The sequence below is a fragment of the Trichoplax adhaerens genome, genomic scaffold (assembly GCF_000150275.1).
Source record: "Trichoplax adhaerens TRIADscaffold_9 genomic scaffold, whole genome shotgun sequence".
Classification (NCBI taxonomy): domain Eukaryota; kingdom Metazoa; phylum Placozoa; class Uniplacotomia; order Trichoplacea; family Trichoplacidae; genus Trichoplax; species Trichoplax adhaerens.
In genome coordinates this window covers 146,496-166,402 of record NW_002060951.1, presented here as the reverse complement: position 1 = coordinate 166,402, position 19,907 = coordinate 146,496, and the positions used below count along the sequence as shown (strand labels likewise).

Sequence of the window (19,907 nt, the reverse complement as noted above, 5' to 3'; positions counted from 1 at the left end):
TTTGTCATTATCATTTGATTCTGAACTGAATTGTAAATGATTTAACATCTAAGATCGAGACTCATCTTAGTTATTGTTAAATCAAGTAAACTAACATTAAGAGGATTATATTTGCTACAGTAGTCCGTAAATTTTCCTTGTTAAGATCTTTTGGACTATGTAAAGCATAAAAGTTGTACTGATTTATTAGTCTAGAATATTTACTTTATACGTTAAAATTTGCTTTAAATGAGAGTAACTGCTATTGTCTCATTATTCCTGCTGTCGCCTTGATTATTAGCATGCTATTATTGATACTAATGTCATTGTATCCTTAAATCGACATTATTTGTTCTTATTATAATCGTTTGCTCTTGGCTATCATATTGTTTTTACGTATTCAACGTTGCTATAGTGACTGGATTCTCATGATTTGATCCACTCCATACGGCTTTAAGCATAAATCATTCACACAAAATCAACTGTTAATGGCGACAGGAGTGATGACAGCACAGAATCTAATAAAGGGCAGAAGTCATTCAGACATACTATTGTTTCCGTGGCTGCTGAGTCTAATAACTATGATAATTTAGATGGACTACTATTATTGTGACAAAAATAGAATCAAGAGCTTGTATAGCAGCGAGAATAATTTTTGTATAATTATAGTGATTCCTATGTTAATAAAGGATAAAATCGGACTGTTTCATAGGACAAATCATACATTCCTTTACCGATGGTAAGAGTAACCTTTTGTATTACAACTGCTTACTTGATCAAGGACTATTTGATCTATGAAGCAGTTTGAACTTATTGCAATATGAATAATGTAACAAAGCTATATCATTTCAAAGGTAACTTTTTGGGTCATGATCAGTGCTTTGATATGCGTATAGTTGTACTCCATGGAATGGTCAGACTGTTTATTATGCAATGTAAGAATAACTTCTACTCTACGATGAATATCTTAACTTATTGACTTGCCTAACTGCATTAATAGGGAATGCAGAATCTACTCCGTAAAACGCAATATAATACAATTAGAGCAGCCTAACAGAACCACTTCTGACGTTTTACATATTAGAGTAAAGTTGTATTGCAGTAATGGAACACTTTTGACATCAGTAATTAAAATTTCGAGTTTACTCACAATTTTATACCGCTTATTCTTAATGAGTGATATATAACTGGCGTTGATATGTAACTGAAGCATTTTCAAGATTCTCCATTGTGGTATTTTAATGTATATTTTTAACATTGTCGATAACAGTAATCAATAAAAGGAAGCTCATAGCTTGAAAATGCTTTACTCAAATACGTCTTAGTTCATACAGAACAGCATAAATTTCTTTTGGACTGATAATATCTTTATTCTTAACATTTTACATTGTTTACATCTAAACAAAAGGAAATTATCCAATCGTATAGAAAGTTTCAATATTTGTTTTCGCATTTGGTAACCTTAAAGCTAAAATTATAATTTTTAATACTGCAGGCAGGTGTCGAATCAGATTTAAAATAGCCTAAAATTAATCTATTTAATTATTATATAATTTTAATAAAATGTGTTAAAAGCTTAAATTAGAAATCATCTAAGTCGAAATCTTCTAAATATCTAACTATTATTTAGAGTTTAACAAAAAAGCGCAACTACAGGTTGTATAAACAATTTTCATTCACCATATCAATATACAAACCAAATAAATATATGCAGTTGTATTCATTATAACATAAAATTCTAGAGTACTCATAAATAAATATCCCAATTTTTTTCATTCAGATTATACTTTACAGTACCGCTAAATTGAGGTAGTATATTTAAAATTTTGAAATAAACTCTCGAATGGCCATACAGTATCGAAGTATAAATGTCAATATTACACCATGTCAAAAAAATTGTTAAAAGGCTAGTTTACTTTATCTTTATCATATTCCTAATCTTTTAAAAAATTATGATTTTTATTAAGCATCTTCTATTAGTTTATCTACTTCATCCCAATCGATATTACTCATTATACTTCCACTCATGCTACTAACTGATCTGATACTGGCTGTATCGCGTATATTACTGGAGTTTCCAACTACATGATATTGTTTAAGATCTGGGTGATTATAATCGGCTCGAATCTGAGCAGCCTTTCCTACGTTAGACTTAATGAAATCATCAGAAGGATTATAACTTAAGACTAAATCATGGTCTTGGATGCCGTAGCGGATTGGTGCTTCCGAAGTTGGTCCGCTTAATATTGAAGACCCATGAATATCGTTACTTGAGATATTACTTCCGCCAATAACGCTGCTATCTTCAGCTAAGATAGCATCTACGGCTTTCCAGTCAATTGACTGGCTTACACTGCCACTACTTAACGAAATGTTATCGATATTGATATTATTTTTTGCCTAAAAAAGAGATAAAAACAAAGGTGTAAAGTTATGTATACTGCAATTGAAAACATTTTCTGTCAAGATAGAATAAGGCCTGTTCAAAAGAGCCATACCAAGATTTCTTTAACATCGTCATATTGTACGTCACTTGCTTCCCATCCACCAATGTCAGATTCAATCGATTGTTGAAGATCTTGTTGTACGCGTGCTTTATTTGATGACTTTGTTTTTGCATAAGATTGGTTGCGATTAGCCCTCTCTCTTTTTGCTTGCGAGGCCTTATAACGTCCAACTGGTGTAGTAAAACCAACTATTTAAAGAGAAATTAGTTAAAAGATATTCTAATAATGGTTTTAAATATTACTTAAAGCGCAATTATATAGTGCAGTATTATCAACTTTCATAATATTGGAGATTATTTGGTGTCCTTATAAAATTAGTATATCCATGGACCACTAGGTACTTTACCGACAATGTATCTAGTGGTTCATGGTATATCTGAACTGAATATAAGACATAAAATCAGAAAAATCGCAATTCTGTAAAATGTCGCTATCGCTTTTTAGTAATCCGTAGCTTGCATTCTTTCCAATTCTAGACAATACTATGACGCAAAATAGTAAATTAACTAGAGACGACATGGCTCTAAGTTGCATAAGAGCACGAGCGTACTAAAGGCGCTACAACGTTAGTTTGTACGCATTATTTTGTACAAAACTGTTTCATAATGATTTATTACCGATAAACAACTAATTTGTACTCCATTCTGTGGTAAAATATCACAATAGATAAACACAGATTCTAGGATCATATGGAACATATTTAATTAATATAAAAACACTATATCATAGCGGTGATTTACCTCTAACTTTTTGAGGAGATGCTAAAGATTTTCTAGGATTAATAGCTTGTGAAGTAGTTAGTGTTGCTGGTGTTGAAGATAGCAGACGAGGTTTCGTATTGGTATCAGTTTTACTCTTTAATTGTTCTTCTTCACGTTTAGTTCGTACTTGTTGAATCTTATCGATTCTTTGTGAATACTGTTTAGCTCGCTGAAGGGCCTCGATTTGTTGTTGATTTAATGATAAATGAAGATCTTGACTGCGAATAAATGGAGCTCTATTTTTCACTAGCGCTTGCTGCAAGTGATCATTAACATAAGGAGCGAATGAATACCCTTCACTGGATAAAGTCTGAGCACCTTCATCTTCTATATCATCGCCTTCTTCGCCAATAATATGCTGTTCTTGTCCTGTTAACTGCATGTCTTCTATTAGTTTAAATGCTGATTCTAATCTCTTCGTTGCATTATTTTCAGTGGTATTAGATTTGTTGGCTTTCTGTTTTATTGGTCCATTCCGTTGATATGATTTTACTGATGATTTTACGACTTCATTGTATTTGCGTATCTTAGGCGCCGGTTCAGTAACAATATCGCCCATTAATTGGAAAGCAAGTTCAAAACGTGTTTGTTGATATTTCTTCTCTTTTAACTTACGCTGATGAAGTTCCTTCTTTCGACTAGCTTTAATTTCTTTATATCCCATTTTCTTCTTACCATCTTTATATCTGAAATGACTTGGGTTTTCTCGCTCTTTTAAATCATCCAAATGTTGCCTATATTTGATAGCTTGTTCTTGACGACGCTTAGCCATCCAAGCTAGTAATTCCTTTCTTTTTTCTTCCTTATTATCAACGTTGCTTTGAGATTGTTGCAAATCAGGAAACAGCGATCTTAAATCAGACGAACCTTCAGGCAATGACTCCTTTATACTCTTTACGCTGTTATATGCGGTCAGAACATTATCTTGAGATTGGTCAGTAATCTGGCTCTGCTTACTGATCATTGATGCAAGATCGGTTGGCAATTTGCTACTTAGTTGAATAGTCGACGAAAAACTTTCCTCACTACCTCTATCGTCACTGACATGATGCTCCACATTGGATTCAATTTCTAATGCCACATTCGAGAGTACGTCTTTCGAGGTGGATAATGAAGTCGATGGAGAAGCATTGACTTGTAATGATATATGATTACTGTCACTGTGATCAATCTTTGGCTGCAGCTTTTGACCGAGTTGTTCTAGTAATGTAGTAACTTGGATAGGATTGCTATCATCTTCTCCGTCGTTATCTATGTTTAATTGAGGATGACGAGCTTGTTCTAGTCGTTCAATTGTTTTTGCTAGCGCTTTAACATCTTGAAATTGATTTGTAACATTTTGAGTAATTTCTTCTATTGCTTCCAAACGTGATTTCATTCCTTCTAAATGCCGTTGTAATCCAGTTTTAGCTCGTACTTGTATGTCATTTTCGCTCGAAGGGGCAATCGGCTTTACCGATTTCATCATGTCATCAAGAGATTTGAAAGCTGACATAGTGGCTTCATCCGGACCAATATCATTAGTCTTAATATCATCGAATTTACCGTCTTTATGCAAGTCTAACTTGCTATCGCTATCGGTTGACTCTAACAATCTGTCGACATCTTGCTGCAGAGATGATGCTAATTCTGGTGGCTTAAATGTTCTAACAGGTATGAAATTACTTTCTGGATGGTCGCTGTGTATATCAGCGACATGAATAAAATGATGCTGTTTTCCATCATGGCTAGATTGATTACTGCTAACTGTATCAGCTGCAGAAATTAGCGTTACCTTAGTGTTTTTAGGTAAAGTTAGCAATGAATTCGTAGCTTGATTATTGCCGTGAAGAAATAACTCAGGGGAAACATAACTAATAGGTTGTTGATCTTGATTAATTACTTCATTAGATGCAGTACGAGGTTGTTGTGGGTATTCTTCAAGTAAATGATGGATTTCCATTTTTGAATGAATACCATTTCCCGCTACATTAGCTTTTGATTCTGAACTTTCTGTTTGAGTATGTACCTCAGTGGTTTCCTTTGATGATAAGATGTTATAATCATCAGCTATATCTGGGCCAACACAAGCATCTTTATTATAGTGATCAATTTCAGCTTGATTGCTCGCTAATTGCACTTCGTCATCTTCAGTTGTTGCCAATTCATCTTCTGCCTCCTGTTCACCTTTTACAGATTGGCCAAAGAGTACCATATTTTTTAATTCAAGAGGAACTTGACCATCGAAAACATCGTTTAGAAATTTTTCCTTATCTTTGAGTAATTTCTCTTGCATTTCTTCCCGTTCAGGGGTTGTGATAGGTATGGACTGTTGACTAACATTGCTTAACTGAAGACTTAGATTGTCAATTTCTCCTGATTTTTTCTCAGCGCCATTGATATCAACATCAGAAATAGAAGTAACCTTAGCTTGTTTTAATGTTATAACTGCATTTCCAACTCTAATTTGACCTGGTTGATCTAGTATTATTTCAATATTAGAAGAAGGCTCTTCATGCTGATTATTAAACTCACTAGGAACTGACGAAGCATATGCATGTCTTCTTTTACCTTTTCTATATATTCTTTTATTTTTTTTCTCTTTTAAATCTTTAATCTGATTTGAGCTGACACAATCGTTATCTATTGTAGCCGTATTTTGCGAATTTGATTGAATGGGTTTGCTATCAAGGGCTAATTGATTTAAAAATTGGAAATTTTCCTTATTTTGCTGCCGGTGTCTTTTTCTTCTTGTAACAGTGATTTCATGATTTATTTTATTATCAATTTGAACTTCTTTCGTATCAACGTTAATTTTTTCCGGTTGTTTTTTGGAGAGGTCTTTTTCATTTAATAGCTTATCATTATGATTTAATGAGGATAAAGATAAATCGCATTTCAGTAACTCAACATCATTTAAACCATTTGATAACAAATAATTGCTGGGCACTTTATTCCAGTCAGTTATGGTTGAAATTTGCTCGGGAGGTATCAAAGTTGAGACAAATGTGTTTCGCTTGTTATTATGCGGTTGACGTTTAGGATAATTATTATTGACTGTATCCAAATCGACATGTAAAAGTGGATAAGAATTTTCAGCGGTGCGTTCAGATTTGATTATTTCTTCGGGGCGAGGAATAGAAGTAATATCATATGATTGAATTAATGATGTAGAACGGTATTCGCTTACTCGATTATTCAATTGTTTTGGATCCACCATTAATAATGGTAGTTCTACTTCTTTTGACGCAAATGCAATATCATGACTGTGCAAATGGTACAATGGAGCCATAGATACTCCGTGATCTTGATTTAGCTTCGAATTTATGCCAGAGTAGACTAGGGAATTCGAATCTAGCTGAGGTAATTGCTCGTCTTCATCATCTGCAATGTTAGCTTGCAAAAGCGGTAAAGTACCAGAAGATACGGCAGAATGAACTAAATCGGTCTTTCTGATACTTGATTGGCAGCTAGATTGAATACTTCTTGTTTCATTTAATGATTGGGTACGGATTGATAATTTCGAATCTGAACTATCTTTACGAGTTGTATCCTCATCTTCCTGTTGACTTATTCCATTAGCTTGATATAAAATCGGACTCGTTGATGCATCAACTTTGGTTTCAAATTTCTTATGTTCTTTCTCATCATCATTGATCTAAAAAAAAAATCAAACCTTTACCCACAGAATTAAAAATTTTTCTGAATTAATTGGTTACTAAATAATATGGATAGATCTACTTTACACTGCTGAAAAAACTTTGGTTACAAAATTAAAACTAGATTCACTTGCTATTTCTTCAGAGGAAGAGACGATGAATTTTTTAAAATTAATTTAACAAGATCATTAAAATTTTAAGCTATATAGGAAGCCTTCTTACTTTTATTGCATTATCTCTTTCTGAAAATTGACGACTTTGGGTAGCAATACCGATATTGTCAGCGTCTAGGTAGGTAATTAATTTTAAAATATTTTTCACAGTCGCATTCTTAAATGATAAGTATGAGAAATTCGAAACTAATCGCCTTTAGATGGCTACTATCTCGTAACATTCGACCTAAGAGTCTAACAGTTACTTTTAATACCTTACTTAATTATGCTAATTTACAATTAGTATTATTAGATATAGCAAAATGCACCTTAATTGTCTGATTCAAATAATTAATCAATAAATAGGGAATAGATAAAATAGTACGAAATGGTACTTTGACATACACCGACTTAAATTTATTTATCGAAACTTTAGGTAAGGGTATATTGAAAGATACCTAAAGCTGGCTTTGATAATGGGGCCCCACTTTCCTGAGCACCTTGCAACATCATCATTAAATTACTATTTTGCATCTAATAAAATCGAAAATTTCAAAGCTTGTTATTGAAAATTTGGATGATCATTTGTATTAATTTTTAATAAAGTCAAATTCATTCAATGCCTAAATCCTGCACATATAGTTTACAAAGAATTATAATTCAAGATTGAAATTTTTATTAGAGTAATGATATAGCGATACCTGTAAAACTCTAATCATTTCATCACGAACAACTCTTTGAACTGAATCAGGGGTTATTTTTACTTCGTCTTTTTCCATGGTATCCGAAAATTGGTCATGACATGATTCCTGCCCATTACCTTCAACAGAGTGCTGATACAGTTTATTGCCTTGATTTTTATTCGAGGTTGGCATAATTTTTGCTGTGTTCAATTTAATGCTGTCCGTAGTGCCATTGCTTAAAGGATTTAAAATTGCTTGACGATAAGTACATTCTTCATCGCTATCGTCGTGAAATTCCTTATTACTACTTTTGACGTTTCTGCTAATTTGATATTTGCTTGAAGCTGCTTTGATTTTGCTACTATTCCATTCCCCACTTTCACTATCATTATCAGGTTGCAAACTATTTCGATAGTGACTAGTAACCAGTGCATTCCTATTGTAACTCTTAGATTTATTATTGTGATCCTGAGAATTTTTACTATATCGTCGTAATGTTGAAATTTCCTGTTTCATTGTACTAGAGTGCTCGTTAGCACTAGAAGAGCTCTTGACTTGATGTTGCCTGGTTATTTTCCTGCCATGTGTCGGACTTAATACTTTGTTGTCCCTACTATGACAAACATCTGAGTTACTGTCTGTCGCTATCTGATCGACTGCCATTACATAAGTTGGCATTATGTCTGTCACCTTGTCGTAGTCTACTTCCTGATGAAAGCCACCATAAGATTTTGAAGATTGATCAGGATTTAAATCCAACCTTTTACCGCTACTATCCAAATTGACCTGGTCAACATTGGATAATTCTTTCTTTGCAATAACAGTTGGATATTGGTTGTCGCTATCATTAAGTTCCATAATTTTCTTTTCTTCAGCACTATTGTCAGTACGATCGAAAAAAATTAAGGTGCCATCCTGATTATTTGTCGATCGGTAAGTTGAAGGTGACAAATCAACGGTCGTGATAGCTTGATGAAAAGGCGTTGAAGCCGTTAATGAACTAGAATTACTTTTGGTATTTGTCAATTTTTTAGTTGGATCATCTAACGATGTGCTCAACTCTTGATCAGCATCGGTAGGTGGTATTTCGCATGTTGATATTTTTTCCCTTGTTTGACTACTTTTATGCAATTGTCCACCTTCAGACCGAGTACTATCACTAATATTTTGCTGCTTCATAGCTAGAAAATCACCCTTTCTTTCTATATTTTGTATCTGCTTGGTGAGAACACCTTTTAAGTTATTAGATTCTGACTCGCTTGAATCAGTGTTTAAATGAAAATAGGCAGATTGTTTCTCTGTATCTAACGGATTCTGAATTAGATTGTCGTTTGCATCATCGCCGTCATCAATATGATTTTGCTGCTCATGTTCCAAAACTTCGTTAACATTGTAAAAGTCTACGCTTTTGACAGAATCAATATCTTTCATGGATAAATCATCATGTGACAGCTTTGTTAATGGTATTGAAGACACTGAGGAGGGATTAAGATCAAGCTTAGAGTCAAAACCATCAGATCTGTCATGATCTTGCACGTTTAGCGCATTCAGGATCGGAGTAGGATGTGATACACTTCGTAATCGTGACGATGATGCCATAGAATCATCAGACGTTACTGTCTTAATTGAGGATTCTGCCATAAAATGAGTACCATGGACAATTTCATCGTCATTGAATCTAGAAGAGTCAATTTGGTAGCCATTCTCAAGCAGCCAAAGGCTATTTAGTACGATATCTAGATCCAAAATTACTCTCATGCTAATCAGGTGGCATCTATTAGTGCCAATGTTAAGTCGCTGAATATCTCCAGGCTCACTTTTTGCCGACCATTTCAACAACCATTTAGCGAATGGAGTCAGTAATGACAGCGGACCATTCAGTATTTTTTCTAAATCATTTTCACTATCCTGCCGATATTTATCGTCACTGTTAGCTGCAGAATCATCATCTAACAGCACTTGATGAATAAATGCTCCTACAATAATTTGATGATATTATGTCAAATATATTATATTAAAATATATCTATGCCATCAACGTCTTTATAATCATTGTTTATTAATTACATGTTTAATTCAACAGAAGCTTCACATTCTAGGATATGAATTATAAGATAGCTCTACCTTTATGGCTAGCTTTCTCACTGGCATCGAAACTGCGGCTACGTTGCCGCTGTACTTTTTGTTTAGTAGCGCCAGTAGGTAAACGGTGACCTCTAGCTGATTGAGGAGTAGATTGTGGACTTTTTCTATATAATTTAAAGAAGTGAAAACACTTTTAAAACAGTCACAATTACTAATGATAGATTAAAACAAACAAAAAGTAAGAATAGAAAATGGAACAATATCATCTCATAGTCTCTTAAACGAGGATAGCATTTAGAAGGACTCAATAATATAAAAAGAAAACTCTGCACTACGGAAGGTTTCATAAGCATTAAATCATTTGCTACCTGTAAGTTTAATTTTAAGTCAAACTTACAGTATAACAATAATTTTGTAAATATCGTAAAATGAACCCACGAATACTCTTACTTTGATATATTTTGCAATAAAGCAGCGGAGGAGGCCGTTTTCTGTAAAATTCTGTCTTTTGGGTCGATTTTGCCTGAATTTGTCTTCCGATAGCGTTGTTTGGTGTTACGCTTGGTGTTGTAATACCCATCGACAATGTTCAGATATTCAGCAATTTGATTACGAAACAAGGACAGCAATGGCAAAGGAGGAAGTGTTGCAACGCCGGGTATATTGGTAGTGGTCGATATTTCTGGTATTTTAGATAGTGCTATCAAAAAGAATGTATCTAAAAACTCTAGATAATCCTTATCCATTTCGAATGGCCAAAGGGTAATATAATCCGATGCTTGATTATATTGACTATCTTGGCCTTCACAGATTTCAAACTGAATTTGATAATTTTCTATGGTTACATTCTGAAACTGATCTTGTTTCTGCTCACTTAAAGTAGCTAATGCTTCTTCTGTTGTGATATGTATTTCATGTGTTTGTTGAATAACATGGCGTTCAATATTTTTAATAAGGCGATAATACTTCTTTCTAATCATTGATGAAGTCGATGAATCAGTAAATTCATCTTTGTGCATCATCAAAATCTTAGCATGAACAGGGCTAATAGGAATTTCTATTAAAATATTTAACATGATATTCAATATCGTCGCTTTATCTTGCAACAAATCAGCAAAATGAATTAGCATTAAGCACCACTTTAGCGTTACTAGGCAATGTTGGTGAAAATCTTCAATATTGAACCCATTCTAAATAATTAAATATTATCAAAAGATCCTTGTTATACTAAAAAATTTAATTTATGGTTCATATTAGCTTCAAAGATACTTTAATAATTTACTTACCGCAGATGATGAAAAATTTTTTCCTTCCATCAATTTACGATAATTTAAAGAAAATTCATCTCGAACATGCATCAACCAGAGTAGAATACAGAGTTGTCGAAAAGAATTTAATACACTAATTGCATTTATGATTTCGGTAACATTTGATGAAGATGTATTTATATCATTACATTGATCTAGCCAAATCGTAGCAAGATTGTCTTCAGCTAGAGCGTAATTTGAAAGAGTTGCCGGTATATTATGAGTTTCTAACATATTTGTATCTAGAAGTACGGAATTATTATTCAAATCATTTCTATCGTTGTGACTTTCTTGCGAATTAGAAAAATTCTTCATTAAATAAGCTCGAACTATCTTTTGGCAATACCATTTCGTACAGGCGGATATATAATGTGATGAGCTATAAATATTCAGTAATTGTTGACTGCTATTATATATGATCGTACGGAAAACAGATTCAGTATCCGAGCTTGTGAATGGAGATGCCTAATACAACAGTGAAATTTCTAAACTTCAAACATCCCAAAGTATCAAATAACCAATCTGATAATAGCTGACTTTATAAAAGTTACCCTGAATGTCATCTAAACATTTCAACAGTTACCTAACTTAGAAAAATTGCACCGTTAGAGATTTAAGACTTACTTCATCTTCATTATCCAAAAACTGCGGACAATACAGTGGCGGAGCTGGTAAGTACAGTTCTTCAGGAACAAATATATCAAGTTGACAAATTTTATTTTTCAGTGCTCGGATTAGGCTAGATAAGGTATACGGAGCAACTTCCGACAGATTTAGCAAGGCGGAGATTTGTAAAACATCAGCAATAACAGAACTAATTACTTCACCACTACAAGAAGTAACATTTGAGTCATTAACTTCACTTGCTGTTGCATTAGTTTCTGTAATTGTAAACAGATATAAGAAATTTACTGATCAAATTGATTCATATCGAAAATTTCTATACATTACTTAATTACCACGATCGGATAACTTCGTTTTACTTTACATGAAATGTTAGCAAAATGCTAGGATAAATTTCGAAATTAATTAAGCAATAAATCAGTGAGTTTCGATCACATTTATTGAAGATTTAATAAATAAATTCTAAGAATCACATTACAGAAATGTTACAAATAGTATACTGTACTAACATTTAAAGTCTGATGTTTAGTGCTATTTTTAATAGAATCAGCCTTCAAAGTTGTCGCTTTAAACATTTAATATAGAAAGTCGAAATCTAGAGTCAATCATTTTTATGTGATGTTTTATATTTACATCGTGCGCAGGGAAGCTAGCTACAGTATTTGAGCAAATTAATGCTCCGTAGTAAAACATGAATCCCTCATTTCAAGGCATAGCAACTTGAAGAATGTAACATTTAACGTATTAAATGACTGGAAAAGTATCAGGACGTACTATTTATCAGTATTGCAGACAATCTAAATAGCAACATTACATTACTTATTTCTCAAGTATAACATACCCGCTTACATAATGTCGCCCAGATAACATTAGAGTACATTTAGTGTGCACGTTAGATATATATATATATATACAATGGAATGACGATATTAGATTTCGAATGAGCACATAAAATTATCAACAGTACCTTCGATAATTTTCTTGTTAATATGCAAGGCTGAATCGATATGCGATTGAATAATGTATCTTGTTGTCAATTGTTTCGGTAATTCTGCAAAAGATACAAATTTGTTCGCTTGAAAAAATTGATACCGCTTCTCGTATAGTGTAGCAAGTACTAAAGCATTTTTCCAATCGCCCAGTTGCATGGTAAACCAAATCGATTCTGACAGTAAACCTGATGTCAGCAGTAAATAACACGTAAATTTCGCTGTCCATACACTATCTAAAGTTAAGTTACGAACTGCTTTAGCGATGCTTTCACGATCCAATTTAAAATAACGATTTCCATCTTTATAGACCACCTCTAGGGCTACAGACGAAGTGACGAAATCATTGGTAAGTATCAATTAATGCAGAACGAAAAATTATACAGTTATCATCCGGAAGTAAATTATATTATTAATCCAGCTCATACACATGCATAGAAGAGATCAGGAATAGTAAAGTGACATTTACTTTCAGCTCGGATAGCTTACCTGTGGATTTTATTCTTGGTAAAAATTTATGTCCTTTAAGACGCTCTTTCAACCGAAATAATCTGGTGTTTTCAGTTTTATTTACTAGATCTAAATCCTCTCCTTTTCGACAAGTTAATGTAAATAGACTCGGACAATTTTGGGCATGGTGTGCAGGACTAATTAAAATATCATATCCATAGCAAAAATACAAAGCCATACAACGCGCAAAATTTTGCACAACTTCAAGGTCTATTATATCTTTAACCCAATAATGGGGCATGTTGTTACTTAAATTCTTTTTCCGAGATGATCGATGTTTCTGTCTACCTGAAAATAGCTGTGGTACTGATAAATGGCTTATGTCTGAGCCGGCACTTAGGCTAGCATAGCTTGCAGCTCGATTAATGGATGATAGTGATGCATCATGATCGTGACGAACGGCAATTAGTGAGTTAACCAGATTAATGGCGTCATTTAAATGATAACTTTCAAGATACATGTAAAGTAAGGATAATTTGGGATGAGCAGATTTAAAATTGTCAGTTAGAAGATTATTATCGCTTCGACGTTGATATGCTGACGCCAAGGATTTGGCAGCATCTAGTATTGATCCTTTAAAATACATTGTATAGCCTATGATGATAAATAAGATATAAACTATTGTTTAAAATTTGATAAATCTTCATAGTAGTAATAACATCATTGTTACATTGAATACTGCATATAAATAACTTTTCTGCAAAGCAAAACAAAAATTTTTTTAGGTTATAACGCATATCTTCTAAATAAAGCTATTGCAAACATTATTAATTTATTCTTTGATTACATATAAAAAGAATAACTGCCCTGATGTGATTTACATGACGATAAGATTTATGATAAATTTTAAATCCAACCATTCCAGAAAGTCCAACAGCAGCTTGATAATCTCGCTTGCTGTGATGTGGATGTTATGTATTTATACGGTTTACAGTAAATAAGGTAAATTGTTAATAATTTTCCTACTTACACTCATTTAATGCTTGAATACAGGCATGATCATTATCTTGGTAAGGTATTTCTATATTATAATGCGTTAACACCCCCTGAATGTTATATAATAAGGACCTAGCCAATTCCTTGATTTTATCACTTGCAATATCTTATAAAGAAATAAATAGGTTAAAAGCATAACGTTAGAAAATTCTATGCTAAAAGCTTTCATAAGAAAATACTGTAACTTAACTATTACAATATGCTGTAAATAGAAGAAATAATTTAAGAGTTGATTCAGTCATTTACTTTCTGATTGTACAGCTTTCCAAGTAACAACGATATGGCTATAAAGATACAGCCATAAGTTGGCCACTCTCACTGTCACGTCAAGGTGTAGAGCATCGTTAGCGGATGACTTTGCGTTGGTAGTATTTTGAAAACTCTGTTTATTACCGGCATTGCGCTCGCGTATTATAGAAGAGTAAGTTGACGTCAAAATTTGATCAGCAAATCTGGTAAATTTGTAACAATATTCAAGTAAAATAAATCTCTGATCCGATCGAGCCGGTATATTTAGAAAAGCACGAATCAAACTAAATGGCAGAAAAATTGCATGTTGCATAGAGTGGCGTGTAGCTGCATCCCACAGAATTATAGTCATGCATTTTTGGTACAGTGATGTGACCATGTTAATGGCCTGAATAAATGATAAATCAAATAGTATTGATCTCTGCCTTGTCAATTGTCTATGAGCACGACGATTACTTGAACCATCAGTTTGAGTAAATTTTGATATACTAAAAATTAAAACTTGGTTAGAAACCTGTGCAATACATTGGATGACTTTCCAGGTTAGTAAATCACGATTAAATCCAGCCGACGCATCTATATTGGCAGTCACCAATAGTGACCAGGCATTTAATAAACCATTAAAACTAACATGCAACGGTGCGTATTCTTGCCCCAGTACAGCAGCTGTTTCTTTTTCTAGGGTATCAATTGGAAAACCAAATTCAATAATGCCATAATCTAGACCATTTAAGAATGTGTTGAGGCCTAATTCGGTTGTTGATGATGTTGTAGAATATCCATATGTAGTGTTAAATTCTTCGCTTATCGTGCGTTGCAACTGTTGATTGCCAAATTGCGTGTGATCGAATCCTTGCTCGATATTACCACTCCCGTCACCGATTGGAAGACCTGTATATAATGATCCCTTGTATAGTAATTGATTAATACTTCGCGTGCCTAAATAATCAAAATTATTAGTGCGACTAAAATTTGTTTCCGTGTTGATGCCAATTATCGGGTTAGCTGAATCTTTAAATTTCCTTAAAACAGCTACTTGTACTTCCTGTATGAATGTTGAGATCATATGTTGACAATGAGTTGCAATTGCTGGCAAAGATATAATAATAAACATGTAGCCGTCTGATGTGATAATTCGCGGTAACCGAGGATGAACTGTAACAGAAAACTTTTGTTTCAGCTTTTCAAAGTCATCATTTTCATGTTCGCTTGTATTCGGGCTCGTAATTTTGCTGCTACTATCACCTGTCATATCACTAAATTTTCTAAAGGAAAGAAGAATTAATAAAAGTGAAGCAAATAACTATTAAACAGCTAAATAAGCCTATTCAAATTTATTTTTGAAACTCTATTATTCACATGTATACGGTATTGCAACTGCATAATTATTGAATATTCATTATGTAGCAACTGAAACATTTATTTGGCTCAATAATGAGTTAATGTTAATATTTTCTATAGAATCAATACATTTTGTGATAATTAGATGTCGTGAGTTTCATAAATATAGTGCAGATGCAAAGGAAAATGAAGCTAATATGTGTTATCGATAGCTCAGGGGCTCAGTATAGATGACCCAATTTAGTTATTTCGACATACTTAATGGTCATTAATGGATGTAACGGCAAATAAAAGGAGGGGCCTAACTCCGTACCCAAGCCTTTCGTATTGCACAATAGCAGTTGTCCAGCACGGCTAATGATAGCTACGAACCCATTACGTGTTATCGCAATTAGTAATAAACTATTGGAAGTCCAAGTCATATCGGTAATGCTGAATTCCCTAAAGCAATATTAACATATCTCTATCAATTTTTCATCTATTAGTATTAATTAGTAATACCATACTTATCGATTCTTTCTAAATATGATTTTTCTATGTCTTGCCTTAACCGATTATAATCATATTGTATCTGGTACTACATCCCTCATGAAGGTTATTAATTTCTGATAACTTCAGTTGTTAATTGATAGCCTGACTTACTTGCCGCGTCCATCACGACGACTGCACCCGTACATGTCTGTTACTACAATGGCTTTAGCACGTAAAGAGTAAAATATAATTCTGGTATCCTTGGATATTTTCTGATTCATAGCGATAGCTAAAATATCGCCATCGCGTGAATGCTTCGCAACATATGCACCTACGATAAATCATAGTACGCTCAACTATTACATTCTTTAACGTTAAAAAATGTAACTCTACTTAAAACTGGATACACTAGCTTGCAGAAATCCAACTAGCCAGTAGAGAAGCATTAGTTCCATGTTTTATAAAGTATAATTTACCTGCTTTAAAATTAGCTTTGGCAGCACTACAGATATCTGCTAAGTTAATAAGTTCCGAACGATAACGTTGATCAAAGGCCTGCGGTATAGTTTGATAGCTGGGATTGTGCGTTTCATAAACAGAATCCGGAATAAATGTGATTTCATCTTGATGCTTTCTGTCCGATTGATGTCGATTTTCACTGCTGCGTAAACTTTGTTTAGCTATGTTTTTTAAAACTTGTTCCTCTTCATTTAAATCTGTCCATCTTATTAAGATCTGTGTAATTACGAGTTGGTTCGCTTGATTGTTAAATACGAAGATGATGCTGCAATTAAATCCAATCATCTACACGATCGCATTTGATCCAAATAAAAATTTAAGATTTAATTAACCGTCATAGGCAAGAATCGAACCGCTTACAGGTTATAACAGCTATAGATAGCAAGGACTACAAAAAATTGAATTAATTTTTTCAAGTGTCCCTATAAGTAGTACATTCATTAATTACGTTACCGGATCAAAGTAAAATATTGTTTCGACAAATGCCTCTTTACTGCCTTCATCCGGTAAACTGCAATTGTTTGGCTGGATATTACTCCAAATCCCACTTGCAGTAGCTTCCTTCCCTTTGAGTTCAACTATAAATTACAACGTTGAATATCATAAATGATTCAAAGTAGTATTTAATATACTACAAGTGTCGGTTAATATGCGTATACATGACCAATATACTGTAAATTGGACTCTACCAAGGATATAAATTCAATTTAACTAATAAGACAACGAATTAAGGTACAAATTAGTAGCCTATATACACTTTCAATATATTAATACAGATATTTCTAGATTGATAACTCCGCGTAAAAATGGCACTTAAACTTTGTGCATTACGTATAACCCATTGCGTTAAATGCCAAAACATGAAGAGAATTCTACCGCTAAGAATAATTGATTTTATTAATTCAATTAACGGATAGGTTCAAGTTTTAAAATACGTACTGTGGATAATATGACCGCAAAAAAAAATTTCGAAAGGAATATCTTCTGGCAATTACTAAGTCTACTCTTATAACATTGCATGTAAAATAATATGATTTTACTCTACAAATTTTGCTGTTAGTACTGAAATTTTCTTTTTAAAAGTTAGCATAAATATGTGAGTATCAAAAGTTACTATTGAGTGCTTAATTTAATTGATTAGTTTAAACGTTTAAACGACGATCACTATTAATAGTGTAAGTAAGTTAATATGACGAGGTACAAGCAGTTAAATATACCGTTAATTTTGCAAAAGCATTGTGTAAATGAAGTTTTTAATTTAAATACATATAAGCTTACAAAAACTATCAAGATCAGCTTCCCATAGCAATATTTTCTTCATATCAATAACTACGATAATCTTCCGACCACAATCTGAGACGAAAATGCTAACTCTGCTCCCTACAGAGTTAAAGATATACATAAGATTATTATTTATGTATTACTATTTGACTAGGTAGTGATTTTAATGAAAAATATTTTGATACATCTTGATTTAATGTTGAGAATATTGAAACGCGTTAAAGAGCTGGGCATAATTAAGGCATGCATCACAATTCAATTAAAAGTCACGGAAAGAGCCATTTAGAGGCTTAATATTGGTTTAGTTCAAATTTATTCACTAAATTGGTAGCCAAGCTTAAAGTTAAGCAAGTACAGTAACCCAATTAGCTTAATTAAATAATATATCTTGAAAGGAACATATTTGCACAAATGTAGATATGTTACTGTATGTCAGTACCTTGATTTAGGTAGTTCTCAACGAATTGCTTAGAATTTTCAATGGTTAATAATGTCCGACTTTCACCGTGCCATAAACAGATTTCATTATTATTCCATATGAATACAACGAATGAGCCTAGTATTATGGAGTGATAATAGGAGATCTTAACAGAGAAGTATCATAGGCAAGGTATAGAGCAGAAACGATCTTACCATCGATAGAGATATTCACTGCAATGGTATCTTTCAAGTTTGGGATTTTTTGACGCCTGATCTGACCGGTATGAATTTGAGCTTGACGTAATCGATTGGTATCAAGAAGGTACAGGCTATCTTTAGCCTATAAAATTAATTAAATGCAAAGGAATAAAGCTTACTTATTAGTATTAACTAGTATTCAATCAAAGCAAAGTATATGGATCATGAAAATTAAAAAAAACAGTTATGAAACATTCATAGCAAACCTGGATAGGCCAAACCAATCTTGACCAAGTTTTTTTGCTTTTGAAAGATTCGGAAGCAATCACGCTTAGTGTTATCAACATTTTCACAGGATGTAGTTTAGGTAATGTAAGAGCATCAGAAAGTTATAGTAGTTTAACTGTTTCCTTCCTTCCTTGAAAACTCGCAATAAAATATATCTCTTCCTATCGAAAAAGCCATTATAGCAATAAATGATTGAGTTACCATTATAGTACATTATACGATATGATCTCCTCTATGATCACATTACATCATTATGTAAATAATCGTTCATGACACATATCGTCTATAAGAAATTACTTTTATTAGTATGAAATTTCGTCCACCTAATGAAACAATGTTTCAGTTACCTTCAAAGTACCACTCCTGTTAATAGTGCCATCATTTTCGATTGTAGAAGCTCAGCTAAGATAAATTATATATATGAGTAGCAAGAATTGATCTCTATTTCGAAGTTTGACCGTGCATGTAGGATATGATTTCATTCAACGTTGAACATGATATGTGCATGATAATATGCAAGATCGATTAGGTAACTGTAAATTAAATTGCGTATACTAAATTGAAATATTTGCTTATGTCATAAGTATCAATTAACTAGAAGAGATAATGTTTTATCCGCACACTTGATAATAATATAATTCGCTATTCGTATCAAATGAAGCTTGTAAACGTTCGTTGTGGTTTACTCATAGATATAAAATGATTTTAAATGAGTGTACTGTTTAATATACTAGTTTACAGTGATATAAGATTTTGAATGTATTCTACAATTATAGCCACATACGTATTCAATTAGAAGTTAGTAATTCATATTAAGAGAACATAATTGCAGCGCTGGAGTTGCAGATTAGGAGTAATCTACTAATAAAATATGTACAGTATACAAAAGTAAGAGTATGCAACTATCGAT

The 19,907-nt window shown here is 33.0% G+C and overlaps 1 protein-coding gene across 1 annotated transcript; it reads right to left on the bottom strand.

Annotated features, from left to right (window-relative positions):
* Positions 1-1,941: 1,941 nt before the first annotated feature.
* Positions 1,942-19,056, bottom strand: TRIADDRAFT_58803 (uncharacterized protein; the record flags this gene model as incomplete). Its single annotated transcript, XM_002114827.1, has 23 exons — positions 1,942-2,379; positions 2,478-2,674; positions 3,227-5,707; positions 5,798-6,884; positions 7,108-7,172; positions 7,496-7,571; positions 7,739-9,696; positions 9,844-9,968; positions 10,255-10,994; positions 11,091-11,576; positions 11,736-11,992; positions 12,703-13,047; positions 13,214-13,828; positions 14,205-14,336; positions 14,477-15,744; positions 16,079-16,261; positions 16,463-16,622; positions 16,768-17,095; positions 17,264-17,388; positions 18,089-18,190; positions 18,531-18,647; positions 18,725-18,851; positions 18,976-19,056. 23 exons carry the CDS (start codon positions 19,054-19,056, stop codon positions 1,942-1,944), a joined length of 11,493 nt encoding a protein of 3,830 aa, XP_002114863.1.
* Between the last annotated feature and the right edge of the window lie 851 nt (positions 19,057-19,907).